This window comes from Callospermophilus lateralis, chromosome 13 (assembly GCF_048772815.1).
Source record: "Callospermophilus lateralis isolate mCalLat2 chromosome 13, mCalLat2.hap1, whole genome shotgun sequence".
NCBI lineage: Eukaryota > Metazoa > Chordata > Mammalia > Rodentia > Sciuridae > Callospermophilus > Callospermophilus lateralis.
In genome coordinates this window covers 46009548-46036535 of record NC_135317.1, presented here as the reverse complement: position 1 = coordinate 46036535, position 26988 = coordinate 46009548, and the positions used below count along the sequence as shown (strand labels likewise).

The window sequence follows — 26988 nt, the reverse complement described above, 5'->3', positions numbered from 1 at the left end:
AAGGGAGGTAAATCTGCCACATTTATATTCTAATTGCCTGCTGTCTTCAAAATTCCAAACCACAATTGTCAGTTCAAAGAGCAGGGCTGAGAGAGAGTGCAAGGCCCTAAATTAAAGGCTGTCTTCCTGCCCTGCCCTCGGGGAATGAGTTCACTTGATGTTTATGCCACTGGATTGTGAGCACGTGCTGCATGTGTCTAATTGAACCAGGGCACTGAATACTTGAAAATGATGGTGAGACCCTAACTAGACTCTTCTCTTCCATCCTCTGCAATGTCTCTTGTTTGTTTTAACCTGTAGGAAGAAGGAGGATTTACAGATGATAATGACATTTCTAATCTGCTTTGGGTAAGCCTGATTCTAACACAGGTGTCCTTCTGTAACTGAACTCAGTGGGTTCCTTCCTTGGTGAGTGCAAAGCCAATACACACAATCAGGAGATAAAAGACTAAGGAAAAGTGTATTACTCGAAGCCAGTAAGAAGGGTACTGGAGAGAATTCTCAAAGAAGTGCCTCTCCCAACAAAGACACCAAGGGGCTCTTGCTGGGGAAATGCACATATTCATATAAGAAGGGCTAGTTATCCCATGTAGAGATGGGCACATTCCTGAGCGTGCTCAGTTTGAAATCTTACATCATAGCGTGTTCAAAAAAAGGTGGACAAGGTTGCCTCTGGGCAGGGAATTTAGTATTTTAATGAGCAAAGTTTACTCTAGTTTATCAAAAAAGAGGGAGAGTGACTCAACCACTTTGGTTTCTCTGGAGGGCCTTAACTCTAAACAAATTAAACAACTTTGAAGGAGCATTAAGTGTAATTTCAAGGGGCAGTCGCTTATGCATGCACTTGTGTGCTTGGAAATTGCTCCTAAAATTTCCTGTCCAATGCCCAATACCTCCTTTAGATGGGGGCCAGGGCTACACCCCCCCCTGCAAGTCTCCATGCCCTCCCTGTTTGCTTTCCATATCTCCAGGCAAGATGCATCCTTTATCCAGCATGGAAAGAGGATCCCGAATTCTTACATTATTTTTTAATTGCATTACGAAAATACCTCAAAGAAGGTGATTTTTTTTTTTTTTGTTAAATGTTAAAACATAACATCGATGAAAATCCTGGTTCCCTCTCTGTCACTGAGTTTCTTACATAAATTGCAGGTAATCCTCCCATTAACTCCATCAATTACTGCACAAAACTGACTCAGGTATTTGCACTCTGTGCTTGTGAGGATTTATTTTAGCATCCCATTTGAGAAAGGAACCCTCTTGAAAATAGAACTGAAATTGCAATGAGTAAATTAACTTTGTTAGAAAATTTATTGTTTTTGTCTCTCCCCCCAACCCTCCCCTCCCTTCCCTGCTCTGATGAATCTTCTCTTTTCACCTCTAATCCTCTTGCTTTGCTCTGTAGGAACCTGTATATGCTTCTACTTATTCTCCTGCTATACCTGCTGCCCATAAATACCTGTCTTTTATATCTATTAATCAGGTGAGGAAATGCTACTCATGTTAAGCCTCATTGCAATTTCTGAGCAGTAGGAAAGGACTTTGTGGTTTCAGTTGGGGAAGTAACTCATTGGCTTCATGAGTGTGTGTGTGTGTGTGTGTGTGTGTGTGCGCGCGCGTGCACATGTGTGCATGCGCATGTGTGTTTGTGTATAAGGGAGTCTTGTGATAGTGTGCCAGTCTGTTTGTATGTCTGATAGTGTGTGTTTAATCAGTTTCTATATTTAGGGTTAGTCAACATGTTACAGAGATGAGGACTTTGGAGAAACTGAGGCAGTGCAAGGCTCCCCTTCAAACCTTGATCCTTGTGATCAAGTCAGAAGGATTTCAGACAGGTCGCTCAGAGTAACAGGCATAAGTTTATTGAAGGGGTTGGAAAAGGGAAAGGGGACATTCTCAAGGGAGAGATTGGGTCCTCTCAGAGATGAGAGACAATGTGCCTCTCTTGCACTCCAGTTTTATTGGGGATACCAGAGAAGTTTCCAGAGAGTCCCGCCCAGGTCCACCTCTTGACTGGCAGCAGGATGACGTCAGACTGTTAAGTCCTCACTGCCATGACAACTCTAGGTCACCATGGCCCATAATGACTGGTTCTAATTGGATTCTTAACCATACATTCTCACAGATCTTATGGTTAGGAGAATTATCCTTATTTCCCAGTTTCAGGATCTGGTCTCTCAAAAAGGGTCACAAAAGTCTCCCCCTTCAGGGTAACTTGAATTCCTCTTATCAACATTTTTTCAGGCCTGCATTTCTCCTGCAGATAACAGGTAGTTTGCTGAAGAACGTGATATATCCTGTCCACTTAGGCCCAGCAGAGCTGCGGGTAAATTGCTTCTTGGAAAAGAAAACATGTGGGAGTCAGCTCAGTGGGCCCATTCTATAGAATTATTCCCACCATTCACATATGTCTGTCCCCTACCTCACACATGCAACACCTTTAGCTCTGATTTTTAGGTAGACCTGACAGTATGAACTAACCTTGCCTTCATGAAACTGATTTAAGGAAAAAATTCCTCTTTACTTGTCCAAGCTGTGAATCCCAAGTGAAGTCAGGAGCCCATGGCCTGCACCAGGGTATTCATTGCCCTAGCCAGGCTAGGATGCCATCTTGCTTAGCTTAGAAGTATATGTGGATATGGTGGAGGCCATTCATGTGTGGAACAGGGAGGAAGATACAGCGAGAAAGAGGCGGTCTGAGGTGAGCTGCTTACCTTGGTCCTGTTAAAATGAGAAACTAACTATAGACCCCCCTGCATCCTTCCCTCTATCTTTACTGTATCTTGTCTGAACCCCACCCCAAAAGGGAGACCTGGCCAGGCTCAGTGATGTGTGATCATTTTTAAAGCTAAAAATGTTCACACTGGTTTGTTCTTCCCTCAGAATGTCCCTTGTGTCATGATGGCTGTGTTAAGCGGCCACATCCATATTTCCATGACTCCCAGGTTCTCATCTCCCTCCATTGTGGGAGCTGGACCAGGGCCTTCCCTCTAGAGCTCAGTCCCCTCATCAGGACTGGGACTTTATTACCAGGTTGCCTCTAAGTAGCAGTGGCCTGACTTCACCGCTGCTTCAGGGCCAGCAACCGTGGAACGAGAGGCTCAGGATTTCACCTGTGAAGCTGACTGAGAGAAAAGTAATCATCTTTTTTTTTCTCCCTCTCCATGTTAAACTTTAGGATAAGTTTGTCAATATCCACAAAATGTCTTCCTGGGATTTTGATTAGGATTACAGTGAATTTATAGATAGAGTAAGAACCAACATCTTGAAAAAATAGTCTTCCTGTTCATGAACATGTAATATCCATCCATATATTTTTAATTTTTAAAAAAATAACAATTGCCACAGGCACTTTAGGTTTTATTAATTCAAAAATTTAAAAATTAATTCTATATAATTATTTCTTAGCAATTTTCCCAGGTATGTATAAATGTGTTTATACTAGTTTTGTAGCACTAGCTTATCCCCCCTTTACATGTCCAAGCTGTGAATCCCAAGTGAAGTCAGGAGCCCATGGCCTGCACCAGGGTGGGTATTCATTGTCCTAGCCAGGCTAGGATGCCATCTATTATCAGAGTTCAGATCTCTCCTTTTCTTTCCTTCAGCCATGCTGCTGTCTTAATATTGAATGATACAAGGATTCAAAGAAGAAAATGGAGCATTAAGCCCTACTCAACCTCTATCTGAAAGGACTATTTATTTATCTCTCTGGCAGGCGTCAACATGCATTCTCTCCTTCCTCAAGTGTCTCAAGGATGTACCAGAACAAGATTTTGCTTTCTTTCAGTCCTTTTGTTTTAAGAGATAGTAGATGGTGACTAGATTGGATTCTGATTCCTTCGAGGTCTGAGCATAGGACTTTGAGTCTTTCTTCATCTTTCATTCAGGTCACTTGAAGCTGCATGAAGTGACAATGGCCTGAAATCTCTCTTGAGGAGGCAAAGCTAAATTTCTTTAAGAATGCACAGAGTTTTGTCAGTTGACCTTATTTCTATTACTAAATATCTGCTCTTATAGTTGCTTCCAATGGTTGAGTTTACCTAGATGTAAGACAAAAATTTTAAAGTCAGGGCTGGGGATGTGGCTTAAGCGGTAGCGCGCTCCCCTGGTATGCGTGCGGCCTAGGTTCGATCCTCAGCACCACATACAAACAAAGATGTTGTGTCCGCTAAGAACTAAAAAATAAATGTTAAAAAATTCTCTCTCTCTCTCTCTCTCTCTCTCAAAAAAAAAAAAAAAAAAAAAAAAAAAAATTTAAAGTCAGATCCCAACATTTTCTTTTCACAAAGCTTTCCATTTATGGAAGCATTTTACCCTTAAATCTTCCCAACATCAGTACTAAATGTAGTAGTTCCAGTCTCTCACTGTGTCATGTCCCTGTGTAAAACGTACTAAGTGACAATTTCTGTGATTTATCAGTAGTTCAGAGACAAAAGCTAGCCTATCAGCAACCTGAAAGCATTCTTACTGATCGATCCTTTCCATGGTATCAAGCTGTCTCCCAAGCCTCTGTCCATGCCTACCTCTCCCATCCCCTTTCTCTGCCTCTCCCCACTAAATTTGTGGAATAATAGATATCTCCAAGTTCTCTTATCCTCTCTCTTACTCTTCCACGAATTCATAAACAATTATCAGCTAACCCCGGGACATGACATAGATTTCCAAACAAGGGGAAAAAAAAAACTTAGAAGGGAAAAACAGGAAGATAATAAACTTATAAGCTAAAAATATAAAAAGTAAATGGACAAAGATTTATCTTATGTTTTCACATTTTGAGTTTTATAATTTAATAGTAACTTATGGCAAATTTTATTAGGTTCTTCAGTTAAACACACAAACTGTATTTATTCATTACCTCCTGTATAGAGCCATGTAAAATCACATAGCAGAAGTTAGGGGGATCTAAAACAAACCCCCCTAAGTAATAAAGTTAAGTAGAAACTTCTAGGGAAACAAAAACTTCTGTGTGTATTATTATCATTTAGAAGGAGTAAAAAATATCCCCTCTTAGATCTGCAAACAAATGGAAGCTTCAAATTCTACTGTCATTGTATTGTCCCAGGGCTCTTGTCCACGAAGGAGTTCTTGGGGAATGAAACTGTTGGATGGGAGATACCTCTTTTCTGAGTCATTAACCACACCCCTGTACCTCACCCTGGATTTTCAAGATGTTTTAGTGAGTTCACCATCTAGTGATGTTGGGGCCTTTGGAAGAGCCAAATTTCTTGGCACTTTATATGTCTTTTGAAAATATTTTCAGCCAAGTGCTGTATTGGTTTGATTAAACTTCATTCCTGAAATTTCATTTTAAAAGAAAACTTTTTTTTTTTAATTGTATGAGGTCACCCTGGCAAGTCAACCTCATAGTTTATTTAATAAGGATATATGGTTCAAAGTATTTTTTTGGGGGGGGGGAATTAGGGCCTTCTTGTCAATCATGTGTGGAGAGTTAAGGAAAAGAGTTTTTTGTTCGTGGTGACTTTTTATATTGGTAAGATTTTAAATTTAAAGGGAAGTTTCTATAGTAAGCAGATCATTCTCCTTTTTACCAGATCCACCAAATGTTGACATTCTCTCCCTCTTGACATTGCACCCTTTCCTTTCTTCTCTCTAGCTCTCCCCTCCCCCATCTCATGGATGTTTGTGTGTGTGTGTGTGTGTGTGTGTGTGTGTATTTTCCCCTTTCCAAACCATATGTGAGTAGTTTGGAGATACCATGATCTTCCTGCTACTTCAGTATGAATTTCCCACAATCAAAGATATTTTCTCCCATAACCACTATACAGTGACACCGTGGTCAAGAAGAGGAATTTAACATTTATATCATGTTTATCTAATTCACATTCATGTTCAATATCCTTTTTAGCTACAACCCACGTAGGATCCAATCCAGTCTTGCATTACACTTCATTGTCATATTTCAACCCCCAGGAAAAGGTTCTTAAGTAAATAACCTTAAATTACCAAGGATCTCAAAATGTCTTCTGGCTGGATGTCTACAGAAGAATCCTGTAAAAGGGAGACTCATAAATTAGATAACGGAGAAGTCCACGTTCAGGACTGGAACCAGCAGCTCTACAGAGTGCTTCCCTGCTGCTCGACAGGAAGAAAGGCCCCTCTCCTCTGTCACCCTCCATCCTGCCGGTCATTAAGAAAATGACCTGTGCCAATTTCCATTCTCACCCTCTCCTTCATGAATCTGAAAGTTATTTTTTTTTGGGGGGGGGTCGTTAAGGATGCTAAATTTCCATGTGGATGGAAAGTTAAGGAGGAAAATGTCCCTAAGCCCCTGGGATGCATTTCCCTGGGGGCTCTCTCCTGGGGCTGTCAGGGAGAGGCCCTATGAGACTTGGTCTATGGTGACTTCTTATCCAAGGAAAGCTCCTCGGGAAGGAAGAGAAGCTGGGGAAACTGGCAGAAGTTAAGAAGTGCTCAGTTGCAGTCTGAAAGCAAATGCCCCAGCAGAAATGGCAGCCTTCAGGTCTAAGAAGGTTGAAAGCAAACAGGCAAACCCAAGAGGCCATTGCCAGCTTTCTATTCTAGACGCTCTGAAATGTAAGAGCCATGTATCTTCAGAAACCACCCCTGAATTTTTTTCTTTTCTTTTTTTTTCTTTTTTTTTTTTTTGAGTGCCAAGGATTGAACTCAGGGGAATTCCACCACTGAGCCACATCTCCAGCCCTATTTTGTATTTCATTTAGAGACAGGGTCTCACTGAGTTGCTTAGCACCTTGCTTTTGTTGAGGTTGGCTTTGAACTTGAGGTCCTCCTGCCTCAACCTCCCAAGCTGCCCAAATTTTGAAAGCAGTTTTAAAGTAGAAGTATTATATGTGTAGGCTGTGTCTCCAGGACAGGTCACCCTCAGTGTGGATATATTAGGACTTATAGCCACTTCCTTGGGCTGCCTGGATGCCTCCTGCCGTGCAACATCATTCTACAGAAGAAAGCATGAGAGCCCGGGAAGCCTCGTAGCACACCTGTTTCCTAATCAGCTTCCCCTGCTTTATAACTGACCTGGCTCCTTGTGAGCTTTCCTGGGTCAAGTTCCAGATCATGCCCTTTGTGGGCACAGAGGGATAAAATCCACCAGTTAACCCAAGTTTTACCTAGCTGGGCAGAAGAGAGCAACTTTATCCAGTTTTTGGCCCGTCTTTTCACTCAAGAAATGATACAGGCTCAGGTTCACACCTCTATCGTTTCTCTCATTTTCCTTTCTATGCATTTTATGGACAGTGGGTCACAGAAAGTCCAGAAAGCCAGATGACGATCGAGGAGAGGAAGCACCTCATCTCTGTGCGGGAGGAGGCCTGGAAGACCAAGGGCAGGGGGGCCTCCAACGACTCCACCCAGTTCACTGTGGCCGGCAAAATGGTGAAGAAAGGTGAGAGCCTCTGTGTGTGTGTGTGTGTGTGTGTGTGTGTGTGTGCGCGTGCGCGCACATGCACACACATATGGGCACATTTACCAATGAAGGTGAGGTGATATGTGTAAAATATCAGTTAAAAAAAAATCTGTGTTCTTTTTAAATGCTTAACCTTCCTAGCATTGTGTAAATGTCTCCTGGGTTGGTTTGGTAGAATATTGCTACTGATGGCCTTTCTTCAAAGTTTGTGTCATCTTCAATGAAAGAAGTATAATTCAGTTTTTCACTGTTTCAAAACTTACCCACTTGGAATTTGAGTGCAAGCATAGGTTTCAAAAGCAATTGCCAATCTGCTAACAAATCTTGGCCCATTCCCCCAATTACTTTTAAATTGTTTCTGATTTCTTGTACTCTGGCATCTGGACACCACAAGTAAGTCCTTAGCAGTCAAGGAGTCTATCTCCTCTCCCTTTTAGGCTAATTCCTGGGTTCCTTTCCATCAAACCAGACTTTTCTGGCTTACAAAGTCAGTTTCCAGATATGCTTAATAGATGTCTAAAAGATGTCTTCATTTCCAAGAAAAGGGGTCGGGGCATGGGGATTCCTTGCAGTCAGCTATTTCTTTGCAGCAGAGGAGTTACAACTGCTTTGAAACCTGAATCCAAAGACATGAAATTGACATGACATGTGGTTAGTAGAGTTGCTGGAGAGCTTTGAGACCAAATGGGAATTTTTGAGACTTTATTTTATATCCAGAGGGACTTGGTTAAATTTTGATTTCCCTTTGTCACCTCTATGTACATACCATCAATTTACAAGCTATTTTCTCTCTCTCTCTTTTTTTTTTTTTTTTTTTTTTTTGGTGATGGGGGAGGACCAAGGATTGAACTCAGGGGCACTCAAACACTGAGCCATATTCCCTGCCCTATATTGTATTTTATTTAGAGACAGGGTCTCACTGGGTTGCCCAGTGCCTCGCTGTTGCTGAGGCTGGCTTTGAACTCGGGATCCTCCTGCCTCAGCCTCCCTAGCTGCTGGGATTACAGGCATGCACCACTGTGCTCTGCAATTTCCAAGCTATTTTCTAAAAGAAAATTTCCTGAGTTAATGGTAAAAGTTTTAACATTCATTTAGTCTTAACATTAGTGTTTTGGTCAACTTTGTAGGTTTTGCTTTAGGGAGCCTCACTCTGATGAATAGAAATCCTGACTCACTGTAGACATAATAAATGTTTGCAGGAAAAAGGGAGCAAGGGAGAGAGCAATAACCCTGATTGTGATTAACTCAAATCTTAGTGAAGAATCCTTTTTAGCAAATCTATTTTTACTTAATCCTAGAATTGTCAAAGGATAGCAGAAGATAATTCACTCTTGCAGAATGAGGTAGTATTTGACTATTTTTTCATCAAATCACAGGACTGTATAATCATGTTTAAACTAGTTTAGTATGAGCCCGTCCCTTCATTTAACAAAAGCAGACCCTTGGGTGACAAAAGCAAATCCTTGGATGGTCATTGATTAAATATAACTGGAGCAGAGAACTTGAAACACAGCTCAAGTCTTCCAACTTCCAGCTCCAGATCTATCCCAATGACTTTTTTCTTTGGTTTCTTTTTCCCTCTCCTATCTTAAGAATCATATTTTATTTTTAAGTAGGCTCTTCTTACCAAATAACTTTGTCCCTGTGTCCTTGTTTACATTGATGTCAGAGGAAATAGGTTTACTCTTATGCAGGTTTGAATAATGAATAGTTCCTATTCCTCAGTAGATGAGTTTGCTTTCCCATTTTCCTGAATAAATCTGGGATATTTATTTAAAACACATATGATTTATTCAATAAATAATTTTCTTACATTTTTAATCTAATGAAATGAAAAACAACTATATCTTATTTTTTTCTAATATTTGTTACAATCTACTGGTTTCACTTTAACCATTAGCTTTTTTTTTTTTTTTTTTTTTTTTTTTTGAGGTCCTGGGGACCAAACCCAGGGCCTTGTATATGCAAAGCAAGATCTCTGAGCTATGTCCACAGCCCTCAACCATTATAACCACTAGAACTTTTTGATTTACAATAATATGGCATTCAGTTTACATTCACTACAGAATAAAATATCCCCTTATAAGACAACCACAGAGACTTCCCATCTCATAAATTCTAATGGTACCTGCAGCAACCAACCAGGAGTTACCACCTATCAGCAAGGCATGCTGGACTCTATTTTCATGATCTCACCCTGGGAAGCTCTTGGTACCCATTATCTCATTAGAACCTTCTCTCTTGTAGTAGAAGGTGAAAGAGAGTGAGGGAGAAAGGAAGGGAAAAGATATTTAATGACTGAGGAGCAATATTGGCCAAATTATACTGTCATATTATTATATTGTCTGCATGTACAAACGTGTAAGAGCAAATCCCATCATTGTGCACAACTATAATGAATCAATTAAAAATGGGTGGGGGACCTTCTCCCTGTGCATAGCCCTGGGTTCCATGTAACAACCAGCTGCCCACAAGGTTTCTGTAGTAGTCTAGGATCATCCTGGAAAAAGGGTACCCAACGCATACCTTTGAATAAGAGATGTGAAAATGTTTACAAAGGTCACTTGCATATTGCTTCTAGAATTAGTTAAAAAGATGTATGAGGGAGGGCTTCAGTTTGTTTTAACATTTTGTTATTTAAATATGTATACCCTGCTTCCTTAGAACAAAATCCTTATCCCTAGCTGGGAGAGCCTGGTAGCCCTTTTGTGCACTAGTACCCAATGGGCAGCAGGGGGCGCCATAGCAGAGGGATTTGCCGGGTGTCCAGACAGTAGAAAGGGAAGATTTTGCAGGCTACTTTAGCTTTAGAGTTAATGACCTCTGCGCTAATGAATTCTTCTAACATCTTTTAAGCATCCTTTCAGTAGTTAATGATTTTATGCCCCATTCTGGCAGAAATTTTCAAGAAAGTCTACTTTCTCACTGATGTAAACCCTTTGCAGTTCTGGCAATTTAAACAAAATTTTTAAAAATATGTACATATATTCACAAATATATATGCAAATATATGTATATATTGAGAAGTGTTTTCAGAATCTTACCTAAACTTAAGTCGTAAGCCACTTCTTGGTGTTTTGCCTTAAATTTTTTTATGCTATAGTACTTTTCCAGCTGACAGGAGGAAGGAGCAGAGTCATTCACTTGGCTTGTAAGTGATAGTGATTTACAGTATCCTCCGGTTGTTTTCAGGGGATGCATAAAGGGGCAAGGTCATCCAAAGATTTCACATTTGTTATGAAAGAATGCAAAGAACATTAACATCTCATTTTGTTCCTTATAAATGCACTAATTACTTCCTTTCTCAGTTCTTTCTACTTAGGTTAGAAAAAAATACTTGTTTTCTCTTTATCAAGTTTTCTGGTTCCAGCAAGATATCTTCTTTGATGCTGAAATATGCCCTTTTAAAGATTACCCATCTGCTTCTCAATCAATAATATGAGAAAGCCCGATTCCAGTTTCCAGCCATATCTGAGCTGGGAATGGCCCTCCAACATCAGTTTAAATGCATATTCTCAATGTCTTTCTTCTGACTGGTCAGCACTCTGGGTGACTGACTGTGGAATACCCACAAGGGTAGACTGTTCCTGCCTCCCCTCAGCCTGGAGGAAAACTCCAGTGCCAGAACCACTTGCTGGCTAGTGTGACACAATTTATTCTCAGTTTCCTCCGGGGAAGATAATGCAAATACGCTTTCTCTTCAGTGGCCCCTGTCACTCCAAAATGGCCTTCAGAACCCATAATTCCATTTGTTCAAGCATATTCTGCCTTGTACACTCTTTTATTCCATTTTTTGAGCATCAACATGTTTTTTTACATCTTCACTGTTCATTTTGAAATATCAGCTTGCTGGCTACTTAGTTCTTAGATGTAATAAAATTTTCTCTATAGTTGCATTTGTCCTGCATGGTCATGGTACCTGCCCAATGTATGTGCATGTATGTACACATGGGTGCATGGACATGGATTATTATAAGTTGTACAATTTATGCTGGGACTCATGGAGATGCATCAGGGTCACAGAATTTAGAGAAGTCATTTTAAGAGGCTAAATCGCTCCATCATTTGTTCTGCAGGTTTAGCATCACCTACGGCCATAACTCCAGTAGCGTCCCCTATTTGCAATAAATCAAGGGGTACTACGCCAGTTACCAAACCCCAAGAAGGTAAGCCACCAAGGTACCCAGTATGTCTTGAGTTTCTGATCAGAAAAGTCCTCATGACACTTTCTCACTGATGGTTTCTACCTGCTTAGATATTGAAGCCAGACCAGATATGCAGTTGGAATCGGACTTGAAGTTGGACAGGCTGGAAACCTTTCTAAGGCGGCTGAATAACAAAGGTACATACCAGAAAGAAGCCAGGAGGGAAGTGAGAGGTTTCTGCTTAAATCCTTATAGCACATCAAGATTTGTATTTTTAATGAATTACTAAGAAAACCTTAAAAACCTGCTCCTCTCTTAAAATCTCTAAATCTTAATTGTTTGCTTTTTTCACCTCAAATAAATTGTCTTCTTTCTAGTATAGCTTTACTAATTCATATTATAAGCATTATCCTTGTTGTTATCATTCAAAAACTGAAATTTGATCAAGACCAATTCGATTATCAAGCTGTGATTCCCCTGATCATGTATTAAATTGGGGACACCCAATAATATATTTTTTTCCTGAATCTAAACCTTGGGATGTTATCCAGTCAGAATTGTGAACTCAGTAATTTTACTTTTAACCCTGAACTCATATTGATATACCTATGCAAAATCAACATGATCTTCGGTAAACTTGAAATTGCATATACTAATTTCTAATTGGTTAAAAGCTCATATTCTTTCCTATAATCACATGGGATTTCTAAAAGAAAATCCTAGTGAATAGATATTTAAATAAATATTTCAATACAAAAGTCAATGAAAGTCCCAAAAAAAGAATATGCAAAAATAGCCTTTTATCACTTGATAAAGCATGTCTAGTACTCGCAACTTATCAACTCCAGACACTGGGAGGCCAATGCTTTTGACAATACCTCTAAAAGCTTGAAAATATTACAAACAACCATTATAAACTGAAGACATGAAAGTTTAATACACTAACTAAACTGGCTAAGCAAGGAATCCTAACAGTGAAATGTTTATTGAATACAGGTAACAGTAATCTAGCCTGAGGATCATGGCCAAATGGAGCTCGTCACCTGTTTTTATAAATACAGTTTTATTGGAACATAGCTGTGTCCATTTGTGGCCCTATTGTCAGGAACCCCTTTGGCACTATCAGGGCAGAACTGAGTAGATGTAACATAGGCCATGTGAGTCCCCAGGCAAAGGCTAAAATATTTACTGCTGGTCCTTTGCAGACAGTTTGCTGATCCCTAATATGGAATTAGGCTGAAATTAGTTGTCCCACCAACAGAAAGAGGTCAGGATCAAAAATGCTCAATGGGCTTGTGTGCCACAAGTTCAGCGTCCCCCCTCCCACCATTGCACTGTGCCAGGTGTGTATAGGTGGGAAGTCCTCACGGGAGAAGTCAGGTAAGGGCCCAGCAAGCACCCTGAGGATCACACGCATCACTATCCTGTTTTCTCCACTCCTGGAACTTGGGGGAGGGAGATACTTTTTGAAATACTGTAAGTTTTTGACAGAGCAACTGTTTTGACCAAACTCATATTTTTTTATTTGCTTATTTATTGATAGTTGGTGGGATGCAGGAAACAATTCTCACCGTCACCCGTAAATCTGTTAAGGAGGTGATGAAGTTGGATGATGATGAAACCTTTGCCAAATTTTACCGCAGCGTGGATTGTAATACACCAAAAAGTCCTGTGGAGCTGCAGGAGGACTTTGATGTTATTTTTGATCCTTTTGCACCCAAGTGAGTTATTTCCATCTCTGTCTCCCCTCCACTGGCAAGGGTTTCCTTCCCCTGCATCCACACAGTCCTTTCACAGGGGAATGTTGTCACCGTGTTATCTTCTCTGAAGTCATTACAGCCACAGTGTTTCTCTAGAGCCAGGTGCATTGTGCTGCCGGCCAATAAAACAGGCATGCTCTGGGCCAGATGTGTGTTTGGACAGACCACGTGTACCACAGATGTTTGCCCTATGCCATAAGAGCGGTGTTAGTGGACTTTTTCACATCACTTCAATATTATTTTGCAGTTTTTAATTTAACATAACTTAGCAGATATTTCTATACCTCTCTCTTTTGACATATTGGATACCTATTCATCACTGAAAAAAATATATGCATGATATGAGCTCAGATTAGCACAACTGACTAGAATATCAGAGAAAGAATATGACCTATCTTCCAATAACATATAACACCAATAGATCTTAGGATTTTCTCAGTGATCTACAAAGACATTTATTCACATGAAAACATGACTAAACCACCCAAGAAAAGTTATTTTGAAATTAGGATTCCATCAGTTGCAATTGCCAGAAAATCACCTAAGTCAAACTGACTTCAGCAAAAGAAAGGCGCAGAGAGATTTACTTTCACATATTGGAAAGTCCAGGCGTGACCTCAAGTTAGGAGGCCCCTCAGAACGCAGTCCCTCCCATAGCTGTTCTCCCCTGAGCTGTTCTACTCTTGGCAGAGCTGTAGCCAGGGGATGGAAGGTGGCCACCCCAACCTCTGGATTTACAGGTCACTTCTTTGGCCAAGCCAACACAGGCAGCTTTTTTTCCCAGTTATTCCAGCAGAAGTTCCAGGTTTAGTTTTCATTGGATCCCAATTCCATCCCTAATGCTTTCATCACAGCCAAGAGATGCTGATTGGTCAGAGCCAGTTCTAGAGCTCCTTGGAGCCAGGGTAGGGGTGGGGGTGAGGTGGTTGTTCCTAGGGAAAACCCAGATGCTGTTAGCAGAAGCTGGGAGCCCTGCTGGCCGGGCTACAGTACAGCAACCCCATCACATCTCTTCTGGAAATCTGTGTAGTCACTAAGTTTTTCTGTACAGTCACTCCTGATACATTTTTTGCCTATGTTCAGTTTGTTTCTATTTGCACATTTATATATCCTACCTTAAAAAATAAGCAGTTTGCCATTTTCCACCTTAAAATAATATTTGGGGTATTTGTATACGTGGTTATCTAGCCATTTCTCAACCTTCACCCAATCGTCATTGTTTAAATTTTTATAAATAATAATTCAAACATTTCTATTTATACACAGAGAGGCAGTGGTATTATAAGAAAGAATTTCAGGCACAGGGACCCATGCACTTGGAATTGGAGTGTAGCGGTGAGACTCTGCTGGGACATCATATAACCAGACCACCACCTCCCAGGCTGGGCGTTAGCCCACAGATTTGTGAAAGTGCGGGGACATGCCACAGATGATTTTTCAGGCCTATTTTATTTCAATGCACTTTTCGGAATCGGGGCAATTTTTCTCTAGGGGCCAGTGGCTCCCACAGAAGCTAGCCACAGAGGGATGGTGAGTGAACTGAAAAGCTATTTTGTAAAGAGAAACTTTAGTCTGGAGCAAAGAGGATTGAGTGGCGGAGTAATGGTTGTCTGCAGGTAATGCAAAGGTAGACCGGGGTGTATAATTCCGAAGAGAGAATCAGGACATGGGCATGAGAAGGAGCACCCTAACTTCAGAGCTGCCTAAGCGATGGAGTGAGCTGCCCGGAGCCCGGGGAGACCCTGTAGGTGGAGACCAGGGCACATGAGTGAGCGGGGCTTCTGGGATTGTCCAGGATCTTGAACTCAGGCTGGACCCTCCCTCCCACTCCACCTCCAGGGTTCTGTGAATACACGTCAGGGGAGTGGTAGTGGGCGGAGCTGTAAGAGTATAAGGAAAGATTTATAAATGTGGAGCCCATTGCTGTAGATACAGGAAACACAACCCTGCGTGGCTGATATTACGGACTAAGAAGCAGCTGTCTTGGCCCCACAGGTTGACGTCCTCCGTGGCTGAGCACAAGCGTGCTGTGAGACCCAAACGGCGAGTCCAGGCTTCCAAGAACCCCCTGAAAATGCTGGCAGCGAGAGAGGATCTCCTGCAGGAGTACACTGAGCAGAGGCTGAACGTGGCCTTCATGGAGTCAAAGCGGATGAAAGTAGAAAAGAGTGGGTATTCGGCACCACCGCACCGCTCTGCCCTTGGGGCCTGGGTGTCATTTAATCATCTCCTGTTTAAAGGTGCTCAAAGGACACCAATTAAGTATGGGTAATTTAAATTATTCTTGAGTTTTGTCTCAAGAAGTTGGAGGAAAAGGTTTTCTGCCCATTCATTTTCAGTCCCATAGAGAGAGTCTCAACACAATAATTCTCCACTTTTAAGGGCACACTATTTATTTGATCTCTTATGGGAAAACATCCCAAGCTCTACTGTTTTTCCTAATTCTAGGTGTATATATTATTAATTACCGCACAAAGCAATGCTTTCCTTTTGTCCTTGACAGAGGCCCCTCAGGCTGCCTGAGTTGAGATAGGGGTTACTTGGGTGGGAGGGTCACCAGTGGAGAGTGAGCTGTGGGCTGCTGCCTCCACTTCACACCAAGGTCTCTGCTGTTATCTGCCCTATAATGGGGGATTTCATTGCTCTGAAATAGTGACTTTCATGGTGAAGGTAATGGCAGGCATAATCTTGATATTTTGAATATTCTCACTACATTGTTTGTTTCCCTGTAGCATTCATGAACCAATTTCCTCAAGTTTTTCTTAGAAATATAGTATTGAGATGAAGTAGGTGAGTTTTTTTCATTATAACACTAAGGAATTATGAAGTATCAAGTTATATTTCTTTAGCATTTGATCGTAATCCCAGTGAAATAATTTTCTGAATTTTGCTTCAGCATATGTTTTTTTGTTTGTTGGTTGGTTGGTTTTTATTCCTGAGGATTGAACTCAGGGATGCTTAACCACTGAGCAACAATCCCCAGTCCTTTTCTAAATATTTTATTTAGAGACAGGGTCTCACTGAGTTGCTTAGGGCCTCGATAAATTGCTGAGGCTGGCCTTGAACTCGCTTTCCTCCTGCCTCAGCCTGCCAAGCTGCTGGGATTACAGACGTGCACCATCACACCCAGTTCAGCATATACATTTTTTTAAAGCAATGAATTGGAGAAGTCAAGATTTATTTTCACATATTTTACATACTTTTTCTACTACCTCCATTTTTATGGGGCTCAGAGAATGGCTTTATGAAGACCATTTGATCCACACATATTTGTTGGTCCAGCATCTTGTAATTACAGAGCAGAGGACCTCAAGATCATCTGGTTGATCACTGCCTCCAGAGAAGGGTTAGAACCAAATGCTCCCTTATAGAGTGTTGACTTTTCTGCATATCAAGACATTTGGTGAAAGTCATCAACAGTCTTCCATGGGAATATAGCCAGCATCTACCAGTTATTAGGAATTATAACAGCTTTCAATGGAACTGGAACAAATGAGTCCAGTACCTACTTTTATAACAAAGTGGCTGGTCCTCATTGCCACTCATTTGTCCCTCTGCATAGTGAGGTGTGACACTTGTCAATAAGCAGTTTATTCTTTTATACCATATACTTACATTCCATATTTAGTTCTTTACATAGTGATTGAGCATTGAATTGCATAGATAATCAAACTAGATCATGTGTCCCTGTCAGATCAACTTTCAAAGACAAAAGTAGTGAGTCAGGAATAATTTCTGATTTGTGAACATTGTCACCTTATCTGAACGTCTTGCTTCCCTCTGTGCTACTTTCCCTCTTTGACCCACCCAGTGTCCTCCAACTCCAACTTCACTGAGGCTACTCTGGCCGGCTTAGCCAGTAAGGAGAACTTCAGCAGCGTCATCCTGCGGAGCGTCAACCTGACGGAGCAGAATTCTAACAACAGCGCGGTGCCCTATAAGAAGCTGATGTTGTTACAGATCAAAGGTACCGCTGAGCCACACAGAGAAATGACATGCTAACCCACGCTGACCAGTGGTTTCTGTCTGGTCCTGACTGCTCCCTTTGTCACCTGTGAGGGGAAGGGCCTGCGTGTGTTCTGAGACTCTACCTCCTCTCACTTCAGTGTCACAGAATCCCATAATGCGGGCATTCTCTGCCCATGGGGACTGAGAGGCTGGTAACGTGCCGAAGGTCACGGCTGCTACTGAGTGGCAGAGCTGGAGTGGAATCAGTGGAGATTCTTCCTCTTCCCGCATCTCTTTGCTTTTGCTTCTGCTTTCTCTGGCCCCCTGGCCCCCTGGCCCATGCACTAATACTGCCATGTAGCCACCAGATGTGCCCTAAGTCTACCCTCTGTTCCGTTCTCCTCACTGAGCTAAGGACCCATGCAGGCCAGAAGGAGGAGAGCATGTTACTGGGGCAGGAATCAAGTGAAAGCAGAAGCAAATGAGGCAGAGTGGATTTCACTCTCCTGCCTTTTTTAATCCACAGCCAGTGAGAGACTCAGAAGACCACAGGGAGGCCCTGGGCTGGGAGGAGAGAGGCTTCACTGCCTCCTCCTGGTAACCCCTGTAGATGGATCATTGCGAGAAGGATGGATGAGCTATCCTCCACCTCCCCTTGGACTTCCTATGTGCATCTGCAAAACCACCGTCCTTGTTAGTGTATTTAAAAACCTGGTGACCAGCTCCAATAGCCAGTCTATTCCTGTGGTCTAACCTAGAGACCACGCCATGTGTGTGATTGTGGATAGCTTGAAATCAATCAGTCATGTAGGAAAAGGTGTTGAAAACTCCACAGGAGAGAGATCCTATAGAAAGGCCTGCCCTTCCCTGTAACACAGCCAGAGATACCAAGGGTAGGAGGTGGGCTGGATGGAAAGCTCTAGGAGAGGGAAGAAGAGGAGAAGGAGCACGTTTCCCAATTTCACTGGAGGAGGGGACTTTAGTACGTCCACGCACATACTATACGAAGACACGGACAAAGGTCCTAGGAAGCATGGTGACACTTGGGCAAGCTAGGGGAATTCATTGAATGCTATCTTCCTGTTGCCCCTTTTAAATTCCTCTCCATGCCATCCAGGGTTAGGGGAGGTCGTTTAGTAGACAAAAGAGTTCTTACACTTGGTAGTTTGTGGCAGTGATGCTTGAGCCGTGGGTGTGTCCCCACCCCAGTCTGGTGTGGGCAAGCGGTGACTCTGGGCCTCCTGTTCAGGAAGAAGACACGTTCAGACAAGGCTGGTAGAACCTCGCGCCTCGTCACTCAACAGCGGGGACTGCTTCCTTCTGCTCTCTCCCCAGTTCTGCTTCCTATGGGTGGGAGAGTTCGCAAACGTCATCGAGAAGGCAAAGGTGGGTGTCTGCATGATAAAATGTTTTAGTTAACGCCTCCTTTACACACAGATGGAATGTTCTCCCGCCAGATCCAAATGGTGAGTGTTTCATTTCAGTGAGAAGGGACAGGTAGTATGTCCTCTTGAGTGTCTCTCAAAGGAGCTTTTGTGAGGGCCGAAGTAGGATTTTCCAGAAGGGCTGTGGCCTCTGCCTCTAGTTTTAAAGTCCTGGATGTATTCCTATTCCTGTGTTTAAAAGGAACTAGTACCAATTTAAAGCCCTTTATCCCAGACCCTTCGGAAGTTCTGCCACAGGCCTTTTGAATGAGAATCTCAAAAACAATAAAGCCCAAGGAAAAGGTAGTTTTCAAAAGCATCCGATGTGATCTGTTGAATATTAAAGATTGAGAACTCCTGCTGTGTGCCTCTCCATTCAGCCACAGATTTTTCTAGCCAGGTAATTATGTTTCTCTTTTTGTTTAGGCTTCAGAACTCGCAACTTTAATTCAGACAAAGAGGGAACTTGGTTGTAGAGCTACATACATCCAAACCTTAGAAGAAGGAATTAATACTCACACTCACGCAGCCAAAGACTTCTGGAAGCTCCTGGGTGGCCAAACCAGTTACCAGTGTAAGAACTGACTGTATTTCAGAAATTGATAAAACTTGAATTTCCTTTTTTCTCCTGAATTTATTCTTCTAAAGCAGCAACTTTTTGATGTAAAATATGATGCTCTCCTATTGTTCCTACCCCAAAGGTGCCGGAGACCCTAAAGAAGATGAGCAGTATGAGACAGCCATTATAGAAACAAACTGTATTTACCGTTTGATGGATGACAAACTTGTTCCTGATGATAACTACTGGGGGAAAATCCCAAAGTGCTCCCTTCTTCAACAAAAAGAGGTACAGTCTTCAATAAGAGCACACCTAGGGCACTCTGCTCAGGGCTGCCCCACAATATAGTCAGGAAGTGCCCAGGAAAGGTTAGCTGGAGTTAGTGCCGGTTGCCAAACACATCAGCTCTTTAGAGGATATTTATTTGGAATTTTAAACCATTACTGCCATCTGCAATACTAATACAGAATTCAGAATATTGTGCCAAAATGGCATGGATCATTGAAGGCTTTTATATTTTAGGCAAAATGGAAGCATTGCTTAGCCCTGTCTCTTGAATTTTGTATAAAGATTAAATAAAACATTTTTTAGTCCTTAAGTTCCAGGAATAATATGTTGATATATATTTAATTTATGGATTTGCGAGGTAATGTGATTTTTTTCCCCACTCACACCAGTAAGTATTTATTCATTACATACATTTCTAAAACCAATAAATATTCTAGGTATTGAGAAAAAAGCAGAAGACACAAAAGGACCTTTAATTTCATTGGGTTTCAGAAGCATATTAAAAAGATTAAAATCCAAAGCTGAGTTGAGTAGATGATATGTATGGGCATGAAAGTGGGAGTAAAATAAGTCACAGAAAAATAAAAAATGAGGAATAACATTTTAAAGAATCTGATCCTAGTTTAGAGTTTAAACTTCATTTGACTGGAAATGAAGGGAGAATCTTCTCAGAAGAAAAAGTTGTACACAGTTACAGGCATGGAAAGGAGAAATGGCATAACATTCATGTATTCATTCAGCAAACACTCAGAGTAAGCCCCTACCGTAAATATGACATGATCTCTGCCCTTAAGGATGTTGGATTGTAGGTGAGAGAGAAGACTTCATTGGATCATCAGTATCTGGCCTGAATGAAGCAAATGAGTGAACAAGTGAGGGAGGGAGAAACAAAGGGAGAGGGAGAAAGGAAAGAAGATAAAAGAGCATACTCAAATAACTCCTTTATGAATCGGACATCTTAAGTGGTTTGAGAGTTCAGAGGAGGAGTCATTAACTTGGGCATTTAGAACAACAGGAGGAAATTATACCGCCGCCACCGCCCCGCCAACCCCAGGGCCAGAGGCTGGCTTGGCAGGACAGTGCCAGCTGGTCAGATCTTTTGACCTTCTTGAGTTATATGGGTTGCCCCATTAGGCTTTATCATCACCCGTTTGACTCACTGTCTTCGGAGACCTGACTCAGCTGGAGCATATCCTTGAAGTGAACAAGTTCTTTTGTGCCATTTCCCCAGGTCCTGGTGTTTGACTTTGGTAGTGAAGTTTACGTGTGGCATGGGAAAGAAGTCACCTTAGCACAGCGCAAAATAGCATTTCAGCTAGCAAAGCACTTGTGGAATGGAACCTTCGACTATGAGAATTGTGACATCAATCCACTGGATCCTGGAGAATGCAATCCACTTATTCCCAGGTATTCCCACGGTCCATGTGCAGTGTGTACAGTGAGCAGAATCCCTGTGCAGGCTCAATTCACAGTCACCTAGCTGTCATTCTTTTCATAAAGTTTTCAGTTCTCATGAGTGATTGCATGCCCTGGACTGTGAATAGTCACAAAACAAACATTTCTTTAGCTTTTACCTAATAGAGAAATATGGATTTTTAAGGAAGATATTTGTATTGCATTTAAGTTTTTGAAGTAGACAAATAGTTTTCCCCTGTAGCATTCCAGGTACTGTTACAGCAGACGAGTACCAATTGTTTAAACAAATTTCCTGCCAATCTGAAAAGCTTCCCAGAATCTGCAATTCTGCCATAGATCTGAAGGTGCAAAGCTACTTGTTCCTTCTGATTCCTATCTTCTGAGCATAGTGTTTGAGTCCCAAGAGTTATTTGTCATTTTGCAGTATATGTTTGTGCCTTTTGCCTTTTGGGGTGAAGAGAAGGACAAGAATATGGTATTGAAATAATAATTGTAATTTTAATATTCCCTGTAGAGCGTTAGACCTTTGAAAGTTGTTTTGGTAAATTCAGAGTATATGCAAATTCTAAGAAATAACATCATGAAAAATAAGAATTCTTACATGCACAAGATTGGTTTTTTAAACTACCAGACCCCCAGAAAATGATTTAAAATATTTGGGCTACATAATAATAAATTAGAAATAAATATGCCACCAAACAACAGAGAATAATATAAATTTCGACCTTCTTACCTTGTTTCATGCTTTAAAATTATTGATTTATTATCAGTTTCTTTCTATAAACACTTTTAAATTATATGAATGTAGTAAAAATTTTTTAAGTCCTTCTTTAGCAAATGTCCATTTAATATTAGTACTATGACAACCAGTGTTAAGAACTCAGATGAAGCCTATATTATTTTATCTAATTTTATTCTATCTTAAAGAAAAAATAATTATGAAGCATAGAATCTACATGGTGGTCACTTTATATTTAAAAGTGCCATGTTCACAAATCTGAACATGAATGACTCAGCATCTCACTCACTGGTTTCCAGTATCTCTGCAACAGAATCACTGAAGAACTTTTTTAAAAAGTTCTTTTTAAAAAAGCACATGCCAGGCCCAGTCCCTGAGAGGAGTCTTTAGCTCCTGAGGGCTGGGGCTTCTGAGACAGTATAACTTAAAAGCTTCCCAGGGACTTTGAGGTACAGGCAAGATTGCAAACCCAGCCCTGCTCTACAAACAAGGAGGCTAAAGCCCTCCAAGTGTGATGTCTCAGCCCTGGGCAAACATGCAAGTCAGGAAGGAGGTAGAGAAACCCACTAGCCCCTGCTCCCACGTTTGCCCAGGGCTGTTAAGTGAAATCAGCCAGTCTCAGAAAGTCAAGGGTCATGTTTTCTCTCATATGTGGTAGCTAGAGAGAAAAAAGAGAGAGAGAGAAAAAAAAAAAACCAACACAACAAAAAAGTCTCTTGAAAATGGACAGGAGACTAATAGATTAAAGGAAGGCAAGTGGGGGGCGGGGAAAGAGGGGAGTTATTGGGGAATGAAATTGACCAAATTATGTTATGTGCTTGTATGAATGTGCCACAGTGAATCCCACTATTATATATAATTACAACGTACCAGTGAAAAAATTAAGGGACAAAATGGGAAATGTTGGAAACAGTGCACAGTAGGACACAGAAAATACAGCTGATTGGTTTGATGAGATAACAGCATCTTGGTCTCAATTCGCAGTCAAAGGTTGGTTTGGAGGGAGAAGAAATACCTACCCCTTCTTCTCTCTGCTGTACCCTATATAGCATCTATTTGCTCCAAGTTCTGCCTTTTTCTAATTTACCTGTGTTCTCTGGTACAGTGTCAAATCCTAAAATCCCGAAAGTACACAAACCCTCCTGGGTGAGCTGTGCTCTTTCCTGTCCTTGTGCCTTTCCTTTCTGCCACTGATGTGCAGCTCCAGACACAAAGCCTTGCTAGGCACCAGGCTAAAATAATACCAGATCACCTATTTGGTAAAATGAGTAAAAATGAATCATTGCTTCTATCTACCACTCGTGTTTTTTGATTTTGGTTTTCAGTAGCCATGTTTGCTTTCCTTTGTTTAGCATCGCTGAATCCGAGTTCTTTTCTTGTCCACTCCACCCTGCAGGAAAGGACAGGGGCGGCCTGATTGGGCAATATTTGGGAGACTTACTGAACACAATGAAACTATTTTGTTCAAAGAGAAATTTCTCGATTGGACTGAACTGAAGAGACCTACTGAGAAGTGCGCTGGGGATCTTGTCCAGCAGAAGGTATTCCAGGGATCAGTCCTCAAAGGGCTTAACTCGGGTCCTCACACAAGTGGCCTTGACACCAAAAGACTTTGCAGGGGCCACTAAGAGAACAGCAAAATGATTTCTAGTTAAAGTCTGTTGTGATGGGTTCAGGCCTCCCAGAATCCTTCCCCTAAATGCAGCCAAAATTCCTGAAAATCATGGGAAAGCTGCACTTTCACATGGTCCCATTAGCAGTTGAAGTAGGGCCAGGAATCTACCCCAGTGGTCGAACTCTTGCCTAGCATTTGCAAGGCCTTGGGTTCCATCCCAGCACTGTTAAAAAAAAAAAAATAGAATTGCAACATCATTGAGTCTGACTATAGGATCACAAGTAACTGGACAAACATTTTTATATCCCCATGTAGGAAGACCCTAGGACTGACATCAGGCCATACGATGTCACGCGGATGGTGGCAATGCCCCAGATGACAGCCGGCACCATCCTGGATGGGGTGAACATTGGCCGTGGCTACGGCCTGGTGGAAGGGGACGACAGAAGGCACTTTGAGATTGCCAGCATCTCCGTGGATGTCTGGCATATCCTAGAATTCGACTACAGCAGGCTCCCCCGGCAGAGCATCGGGCAGTTCCATGAAGGTGACGCCTATGTGGTCAAGTGGAAGTACATGGTGAGCACCACAGGTTAGTGAGCGCCTCCGTTCCCTTCACAAAGAGAGGCAGGAGTCGCACTGTGTGGAGTGGGGCGCCCTGCATGCACCTGGGTGTCCTCAGCTGCTTCAGTGCACACAGGGATCCACTGATAGGCTTCAAGGACTCCCTGCCCCCACCCCCAGGGTTTTCTAGGAAAGTCAGGACTTGCTTCCTTTACCACATGGCTGTGTGCCTCTTAAGTACATTAAATAGATCACATCTGGGTGGTGTAAACCGGAACTAAATGGTGATGTGCCATTGCTAGTAAATGCACACATACAAGATTTATTTTTTAGAGTGTGGGGAGCACTGAAGTTGTAGCTGGCATGAGGCTCTTGGTTCCCATCCCCAGCACCACCAAAAAAATGACAAGTTTCTTTTCCTCTGAGGCTTGGAGCCCTAAGAGTGCCATAGGGATCTGTTATAAAGGCAGTCAGAGACCTTCATGGTCCCTGTAGCAAAACATTCAGTTGGATGCTTTGCTCAGAGGGCATGGCCTGGGTGGGAGTGGGAGGTCCTGTGTCCTGTGTCTATGGGGTGTATGAGGAGAGCTGAGAGCTGACTGCTTGGCCATTGATCTGCCAGCAGATGAAAAACAAACAGCAAACCAAGACCTGGGCAGCCCACAGTGGGCATCACTGGAAGGTGGCAGTGAGCAGAAGGCAGGGCAGAGCAGGCTGTGGGCCTAGAGCTCCCTCCATGCCCTAGGCATGATGCTGGGGGCCTACCCTGATCTCACAGCTGATTTCTCAGATGAGGAACAGGACAGCACCACCAATAGAGAGCAGAGCTGGACACTGAAGTCCAGGCTGGGCTTTTTTCAAAGCCAAGTGGGGTGTGTCCCTACTCTCCCTGCAGTAGGGAGTCAAAGTCTGGGCCTTGGTCAGATGTGAGGAGAACAGGAGTTTGGCATAAGGAGGAACCAACGGACCTAGTCACCAGACCCTGAGAAGGCCGGGGTTGACCTAGCAGCAGAGCTGACTCAACACCCAATTGTGTTTTATGTTTAGTCCTTGACATTCAAACACAGAACCAAACATCAAACGCTACTTGACAGTTACTCCTTTTCTTAGACTTCTGGGGCTTTCTAAACAGCCTTGTCCAGGCAGCTCTGGCCTTCCTTCCAGGCAGTAGTGGGGTGTTGAGCAAGAACCCCAATGGGAGAGGTGCTCCTCGTCTAACTCATTCCTTAGAGCTGTCTGAACTGCTCCTCTTTCCCAACAAGGCTGCTTCATTGGAGGAGAGTCTACAGGCTCCAGAATCATATGGCTTGAGAATCAGAAGCTCCAGCCCTTGCTTCCCAGCTGTGCATGATAGGGAAAATGATGGAACCTGACTGAGCCTTGATTTTTCTCACCTGGGAATAGGAAATATGGAACTTACCTCACAGAACATTATAGTTTGATATCTGTGATGTTTAGCACCGTGCCTGACACATGTTCATACTGTAGGTACAGAGAACACGCATCACTTAGTTCCATTTAAACACAAAATAATATGCAGCTACCAAAAAAAAAAAAAAAAAAAAGCAGTTCCCAAGGAGTCACTAAAGTGGACCTAAGCTCCTCAATGTAATGTGTAGGTGGCAGACTAAAATACTAATCTGTGCTGCTGGTGGCAATGAAGACAATAGCAGGGACTTTAGTGTGTGCTAGAGGGGTGAGGTCTGCTAACCTGTGGAACTGTGGGACTGGGGCCTTTAAGAAACAAACTTTAAAGGCACCTGTAGTTACCAAAATGCAGGAAGGAAACTGCAAGTGTGATTATATGCAACAAAGGGAAAACACAATCTGATGTTTAGAACCTTAGCTGTTAGTTATAAGCAAGAAGTGTTAGAAAGAGAATGAATGCAAAAGCTATACTGAAGTGAATTAATTAAAAAGAAAATCAACCTAAGCTTTCCAAGACCTTCATAGATGATTTTCTTGGAGGCCCTTAGGAAATAATAATTTGACTTGACCCAGGCCATCTCTTTCTGTATTTCTTCTGAGTAAGCCTAATGTGTGTCTCACAGCCATCTCCCAGCATCTTTATGAGCACAGCTGCAACTTTGAAAACCTCCAACTACAGAGAATTAAGTTAGAGCAAGGAGCATCCAGACTCCCGAGCAACCCTCTGGGAGCAGAGAAGCACGGTCTGAAGGTATTGACAGTGGCTCTGTAGCCATCACAGAGGCACTGGCCCCAGGTGACTGCTATTCCAGCACGCCCATCATTCATTCCCCACCAGGGCTGCTGCACCTGCAAACTAGGCTGAATTTGGGTTTGGGTGTTCTTCCAGGATGGGATGAGAAGAAAACAGCAGTTATAAAGGCAGCACAGTCATCCCCTTGAAGGATGTTGGCCAGTGTGCATGGCCCCAAGTGAACACCTGCAGAGTAGGCTATAGGGAATGGCTCATGTCCCTGCAGGATCAGGAGACTCTGCTCGAGGAGCCCAGAAACACAGGGTCGGGCTGCTCTAGAGAGTGATATAGATGAGTTTCTGTTCCTAAGTGGTCAATAAATGGGATTCTGGTGCAAGACCACTTGATCATGAGCAGTTAGTTCTTCACACCTCAGTTTTCTGCGATTCCCAAACACAGTTGCTAGCCACAAAATTGTTCTTGAAAGTGCTTTGATGATGTAATATAGCAACACTTTTCGGGGGGCAGGGGTACAGAGATTAAACCCAGGAGTGCCTAACCACTGAGCCACATCCTTACCCCTTTTATTGTTTATTTTGAGACAGGGTCTCACTAAGTTGCTTAGGGCCTCACTACGTTGCTTAGGGCCTTGCTAAGTTGCTGAGGCTGTCTTTGAATTTGTGATCCTCCTGCCTCAGTCTCCCGAGCTGCTGGGATAACATGCACATGCCAAGCTTCGACACTAAATGAGGCATCTGATCAAGCTGTTAAGATTATAGTCCAGATGCTCTTAATAATAGAAACTTAACCTTTACATTACTAACCTGTAAAATATATGACAAATTTATTTGTATAGAACTTAATTTGGGTATATTGAAGAAAATAGGTGCAATGTTGGTTTTATCAAATATCTTTAAGGAAATCCAGTTCTGTTTTAGGCACATGCACTTGTGTCTGTTTTAGAATA

At 42.2% G+C, this 26988-nt stretch overlaps 1 protein-coding gene across 15 annotated transcripts in view; it reads left to right on the top strand.

The window, feature by feature from the left end:
• Svil (supervillin) overlaps positions 1–26988 on the top strand; it is a 225616-nt gene that overhangs the window by 181654 nt on the left and 16974 nt on the right. For 9 of the 15 annotated variants that reach the window (XM_076831667.1, XM_076831665.1, XM_076831666.1 and 6 more), the window contains 14 exons: positions 301–348; positions 1406–1483; positions 7234–7381; positions 11479–11568; positions 11658–11744; positions 13091–13268; positions 15303–15475; positions 17119–17274; positions 18505–18641; positions 19106–19253; positions 19381–19526; positions 20758–20933; positions 23078–23222; positions 23612–23888. In XM_076831667.1, the coding sequence (XP_076687782.1) occupies positions 301–348; positions 1406–1483; positions 7234–7381; positions 11479–11568; positions 11658–11744; positions 13091–13268; positions 15303–15475; positions 17119–17274; positions 18505–18641; positions 19106–19253; positions 19381–19526; positions 20758–20933; positions 23078–23222; positions 23612–23888 (1987 nt within the window). The remainder of the gene's footprint in view (positions 1–300; positions 349–1405; positions 1484–7233; positions 7382–11478; positions 11569–11657; positions 11745–13090; positions 13269–15302; positions 15476–17118; positions 17275–18504; positions 18642–19105; positions 19254–19380; positions 19527–20757; positions 20934–23077; positions 23223–23611; positions 23889–26988) is intronic. The other 6 variants (XM_076831678.1, XM_076831677.1, XM_076831674.1 and 3 more) reach the window with 2 other exon arrangements.